General features: G+C 53.9%; 1 protein-coding gene across 1 annotated transcript; it reads right to left on the reverse strand.

The window, feature by feature from the left end:
- Positions 1–1,252: 1,252 nt before the first annotated feature.
- On the reverse strand, positions 1,253–4,469 carry ADM (adrenomedullin). The gene is made up of 4 exons (XM_056355048.1): positions 4,252–4,469; positions 3,543–3,653; positions 3,077–3,217; positions 1,253–2,550 (listed from the first exon to the last, which is right to left on the reverse strand). Exons 2-4 carry the CDS (start codon positions 3,638–3,640, stop codon positions 2,247–2,249), a joined length of 543 nt encoding a protein of 180 aa, XP_056211023.1. The 5' UTR covers positions 3,641–3,653; positions 4,252–4,469; the 3' UTR covers positions 1,253–2,246.
- Positions 4,470–6,062: the final 1,593 nt, after the last annotated feature.

Raw genomic sequence — 6,062 nt, forward strand, 5'->3', positions numbered from 1 at the left:
AGTTTAGATGGCAAAGGTGCTAGCTGTGTAACCCATAAGTAAAACATTCTAGATACTAAATCTGGATCAGAAAGGCCATCAGCCGTAGAGATGTAAATTCTTTTCCAGCTGTTAACAGATGATAATTAAAACTAGTGTCAATATATGTGCATTTAAAAAAACAACACCAAACCAACCAAACAAAAAAAAAACAAACAAAATATTTCAAGTGGGAAACCCACCTCTCAAGATTCCAAAATTCTAAGTTGAAAATGCTTAGGAAAGTAAACAGGCAATTCTGAGGAGAACTTCAAAACTTTGGAAAGAAAAATTATTATAAATATATGCCTGGTATCTATTCAACTGGATTCCTACCCAAGGTTTTTTGCAACAGTATTCCTGGAAAGGTGTCATTGACAGTTCTGCTGAATTTTTATTTTAAATATATGTTCCTTAGGCATTTAGTATTGGGTAAAAAAACATGCCCACTTCATTTACTCTACCAGTCCCCTCCCGTATATGTTAACTATGTTTAGAGATACTGTAAAACAGAGGAAAGGGTATGTTTTACCCAGGGTGTTATTCTATTACACTTGTTTAGTTTTTAGGTTTGTTTTCTTGGAGTGCAAAGATTAGATACCAATAGATGGTGCTGGTGGTACATTAATGTTCAGTTTCACATTTGTTTTCTGGTCTGCGGTTGGAATACGTTTTTTAAAAAAAAGGGGGGAACAGAAAAAAAAAAAAAAGAACAAAACAACAAAATCCCTAATGCTAAGCTTTTATCCAAGATGTTCTGCCTGCACTGAACTGGTCACCATTTAACTTTAACCTGAACTGTGGCCCAGGAAATCCTTCAACATAAATAACCTTGGAAGCTGCCACGACCATTTTTGGAACGTCCTCCCTCAATAAATCTGTTACTTTGTTGTGCAATGTTGAAGTGTGCAGTTGTTTCTCTGATTAATTATGGCAAAAAATAAACTTGCAGGATCAATCCAAGCTGTGACACGTTTCAGCCCTGGCTGGAACATGTGGGTAGAAAAAGGCCTTAGAGCCTTCTCAACAGATCTGCCCTGGGATTTTAAGATACGTGCTTGCCATCGAGTTTACTTGATTTGACGAGATAAGGTGGCTGCTAACAAAGGCTGTAACTGAAGAGTTTCAGGCTGTCACAGAACTGCTGTGCTAGGATATAAGGGTAGGGCTGACCACAGTAAGAAATCCTTCATCTTTACCACCTGCCCCCACTAAAAAGAACATAACAGACCTGTTTTATGTAATAGTGTTTATTTTATTTCACATATTACCCATGGAGAACAGCTGATACATTCTCTACATCTTTCACCAGTCTGGAATGCAAGATAAAAAAAAGGTATGGGAAAAAAAAAAGTTTAACGTTTGACATTCACGATATGAAAAATAGAGGGATACAATGATTTAAAATGCCCTTATGCAATATATATATGTAAAACGTATAAAAATAAAATATATTTTCCAAAAAAAGATACAAACAGGACATGACACAGAACAATCTTAAATACCGATACGTATCTCATGATCCACACACACCGCACTTATAATTAACAAAAACCACGTACAATTGCACTTTTCCTCTCTGTGACGTTCAAGTATGTCGCAGTCCCCGCAGGGACTGGTGAGTGTCCGATTCCCTGCCGGGTGCAGATAACGCAGAGGGTAGAGCAGATGTGGCCGGCCTGGCCGGGGGCGGGACGCGCCCCTAGGCGCGCTCGGGGCGGGGGGCGAGGCCGGGGCCGCGGGGCGCCCCTGAGCCACCCCGCTCGGGGTAGCGGGGCCCGGGCAGCTCGGAGCGCCGCCGGCCGGCGGGGAAGGCCCGGCCCCTCCGGGTGCAGCGGCGGGGCAGGGGGCGACATGGCGGCCGGCGCGGCAGCAGCGCCTCCGGAGGCCGCGGGCCGGGCGCCTTCCAGTCCCGGGCGCCGGCCGTGCCTCGGCCGGGGAGGGTAAAGCGTCCGTGAGCGCCCGGTCGTGCGGGCGGGGGTGGTGGGGCAGCCCTGCGCGTCCCCGGCGGGACGCGGCCTTCACAGCTTCCCCGCGCCGCCTGTCCGCGCCGGCTGCCCCTCGCCCCGCTCCGCCGCCCCCTGCGCGGGAGGGCGCGCCGGGGTCCCGCCCGGACCGGCGCTCTCCGCGAACTCTGGCGGCGGCTCCCGAGCGGCGGCGGCGGCCCTCCGGAGCGTCCGTGTCACAGTCCATCCGTCCGAGGCGGCCTCGGCCGGGAAGCGCGGCGCTCAGACCCCGAGCACGGGGGCGAAGGGCCGCCGCGTCCGGGAGCGCCGGCCGGCCCAGGGGAAGCGCGCCGGGCTGCGGGGCTCGGGCAGGGAGCGCCGCCTGCGGCCGTAGCCCTGGGGGCTGATTTTGCTGGCGGGGGCGGCGTCGTCCTTATCCTTGTCCGTCAGCTGGAAGATGTCGTGGGCCAGCTTCTGCACCGTGCACGTCCCGAACCGGCACCCCGTGCGGATGGCTTGGAAGTGGGGGAAGCTGTTAATGCTCTGGCGGTAGCGCTTGACGCGGATGTGAGCATCCTCCCGGCTGCTGCGAGGCAGGAAGAGAGAGCGGGCATGAGAACAGCGCAGGGGGGACCCGGAGGAGGGGACCCGGTGGGTCTGGGGCGGGGAGGGCAGGCAGCCCACGGGCTGGAGGCGGGCCCGTCCCTACGATGCAAAACCCCCAGCACCGCCACCCCCAGCACCCCCCGGCTCTGCCCTCCGCCGAGCGGCGGGAGAGGGACGGATACGCTCGCAGAGCAGAGTTTGCTGCCGGTGGGAGGAGAGGCCCCGCCGTTTCACGGCTGTTACTTTATCTATGGATCCAGAGCTCAAGTTACTATTTATATTTGACTTTTAACAGTACAGGCGCTGCTATCTCCCGCCTGCTGAAGAGCGCGGGGAAAGGGAGACGGGAGGCTGCTTTCAGCGCGATGTGCAGCCCGGGCAGGACCTGTCCCGGGGCTCGGGAGATCTATTGCGAGAATAAGCCTAAACACCCGGAAACGTGGGGACCCTGAAAAGTTTCCACTGCCTCGAGCAAGTACCCGAGCCCAGAAGGGGCGGAAAATTACCTGGGATGCGAGACTCGGGGATCCTCCTTCACGTCCTGGGTCCGTATAAGCAGCTGCACGTTGGCGGCTGCCCCCAGCCCTCGGAGCGCGCCCGAAGGCTTCACGTCCCGCTTGGCTCGGCTCAATGCCCATTTCGTCCATCTGAAAGAAGCATAAGGGAAGAGGACAGCCTGTTAGCGCAAGCCTGCGGGGCGGGAGCCAAACCAAATACATTGGAGGGGCGATAATCTTTGCCAGCGCCGAGATTTTTTGGTGGTGGTTTGTTGTTTGGTTTTTTTGGGTTTTGGGGTGTTTGGGGTTTTTTTTTTGGGGGGGTGGGGGGGCGCGGGGGGACATGAGGCCTTTAAGGAGCTGTGCAATTCCCGCAGGAGGTCCAGTCCCTCCGATCACGGCCGGAGCCCGGGGGGGGGGGGGGGGGGGGCCCGCGGGGGGGGGGGCGCTGGCAGGAGGGCGCTCCCGTACTCACTTTCTTTTGAACTCTGTCGCTACATCCACCCGTGCAGCATCCACCCCGAAGAAGGTCACGGAGCCGAGGTAGAGCAGGGCTACGTGAACTAGTTTCATTCTGGCTGGGCTCCTGGTGGAGGGAAAGAGAAGAACTGTAAGCAGGGTTGCTAATAAAAGTCAACTAAGGACTGTCCTTCATTTTTGGTGATTGCAGAGAGCTCCTTCCCTCGGAGAGCCCCCAGGCTACCGGGGACTTTGTGTGCGATATGAACCAGAAGCTAGTATTTGCCCAGCAACTTATCGCAGAGTAAATAACAGAGCCTCCAAAGTTTACGTTTGTCGAGAGCTTTACTTGCAGAGGCGGCTGGAAAGCAGCAGGATTTCCAGAATACCCCCAGCGGCTCGCACTAGGATTTAGCAAACCCATGAGATTAGGGAGAGCTGGCTATCAGACGCATCGTTTCCAAACTCCAGCAAGTGTTTTTGCTGCCTGGAAGTTGATCCCCTAATAGCTCATCTTCCCACTTCATACGCAAAACCAGCTAGTTCTGGATCTTATGTTGTAAACTGCAGCTGATGCCAAAAGCCAGTGCAAGACTCTGCAGCATAACTCCAAGCTCTTCAAAACAGTCCAGATTTAGTAAATTTTCATTTCCTCTCCACCTCCCCTGCATCTCTTTTTTTTGTTGTTGTTGTTGCCGCCGAGGCAGGAAAAAAGTAGTTCTTACCTGACAGTAAGGATAATCCACAGAGACAAATGTTCTTGTAGTAGCGATCCGAAGTTGCAGGGTTTCCTGAGGAGCGAGAACTCCTTTGTGTGCCTGGAGTAACCACCGCCGAGCTGCGCTCCACCGCCGCCTTTATAGAGCGGCGCGGGGGAAGTGGGTGGACCTTGGCGTGGCCGGGCGATTTTTCTTTGACACTTACCCCCACCCCCACATCCCAAGCACTTCTTAATCATTCTAGCGTGAATTGGGGGCAACCCATACTAGGGTAAAAATAAGAGGATTATTGAAAATTATCTCAAACAACCCCCTTGGTATTTTGTTAATTATAACGACTGCTTTTAGGTGTGGATTCCGAGTCTTGGCATAACTTGCAAAATCTGTTAAACCTCTCAGTCTGTTTTACGGGGGACAGACTTTATAACTGCCGATGTATAATTATGTTTACACGCTCTGTAGCATAATTTCTCATTACAGGCATCTTACCTTTAGGTGGGTGGAAGCAGGGGAGTGGGAGCTAGAACTCAACCAATTTCAAAATCCATGCAAATCCATCAAATACCAAAGTTCCAAAAATAACCCCATATTTGGACAACGTGAATTATAATGACTAACTGTAATGAATGCCAGCCTTCTTCACATAAGTAAGGAGGTGACAAACCAGGCATCATTAATATTTATGACTCAGCTTAGGTGCATTTTTCATCTAATAAAATGTATTTGATTTACTTGATCGATTCCAATAAATCACAGTTCAAATGGGTTTGGAAGGTGAAGGTTGGAGCGCCCTTCTGTGCCTGTGAACAAAGAAGCGGTGTCACGCTGGGGCAGAGACAGGCTCCCTGCAGTGCCTGGGGCTGAGGACGCCAGGGAGGACCTGCCGTGGTCCTTTTACCCCCAGTCCGCAAACCTTTATATGCGTTCGTGCACTGACTTCCCCGCTTATGAAGCTAAACCAGTGCCGGATCAAGGTCTCTAACAGCATTCTCCCGGCTGGCCAGCAGCAAAACCTCAGCCTGCCTACCTTTTGGGTTTTTTTCTTTGTTTCTTTTGGTGGTTTTGTTGTGGTGGTGGTTGTGTTACAGTCTCTTAACATCTTTGCTCCGTGACGCTTCAGAAATACAGAGGTCCGGCTTCGCAGGGGGTGCTGGAAGCCAGCACCAGACAGACCGTTTCAGTTCTCGCAATGCAAACTCAGCGGAACCAAGGGAGATGCACCAGGAGACCGGCGCCCTGGGGCGTGGGGGTCCTCTTCCCAGTGAGAGATACTCGTGAGGAAGGAATGAACTGGAGTGTGCCAGATGTTGCTCTCATCTTGCCCCAAGCAAAGTGTTTCAAAAATCAGGTGAGCGTACTCGTGACTCTGCCTTTCTAGATAACCGCGGTATATAACAACACCCTGGAAAGGCATGTGCGAAGGGATGACGGAAACTTCCCAGTGCACGGCTGACTCGGTCTGAGGTGCTCCCTCTCCCGCTCGTCAGCAGCGTCCAGGCATCTGGAGTCTTCTGTCTGCGGCACCTACCTGCACGGCGGCAGGCTGGCCCGGGAGCCGCCACCCCGGCCTCTGCCGCCCCTCCGGCGGCACCCGCCGACAGCGAGGGCCGCGCTCCCCAGCGCACCCCCCGGCCGGGCAGCCTCCTGCCCCGGCCCCGCCGCGGCTCCGTGGGGCGAGGCGGTTTCCCCGGCCGTGAGCTGGCCGCCGGGACAAGCCCGGATCCCGGCCGTGAGCTGGCCGCCGGGGCAAGCCCGGATCCGCTCCGCCGCCGCACCTGCCCGGCCAGAGCGCGGGGCGGGACCGGAGCGGCTCCGGG

The sequence above is a fragment of the Falco biarmicus genome, chromosome 10 (genome assembly GCF_023638135.1).
Source record: "Falco biarmicus isolate bFalBia1 chromosome 10, bFalBia1.pri, whole genome shotgun sequence".
NCBI lineage: Eukaryota > Metazoa > Chordata > Aves > Falconiformes > Falconidae > Falco > Falco biarmicus.

Excerpts from the sequence above, each read along its gene's own strand:
- ADM (XM_056355048.1), bottom strand. The coding sequence starts at position 3,640 with ATGAAACTAGTTCACGTAGCCCTGCTCTACCTCGGCTCCGTGACCTTC. Across the intron at positions 3,218-3,542 it reads GCGACAGAGTTCAAAAGAAA|ATGGACGAAATGGGCATTGA; the intron begins GTGAGTACGGGA and ends TGCTTCTTTCAG. Across the intron at positions 2,551-3,076 it reads CCCCGAGTCTCGCATCCCAG|CAGCCGGGAGGATGCTCACA; the intron begins GTAATTTTCCGC and ends CCTGCCTCGCAG.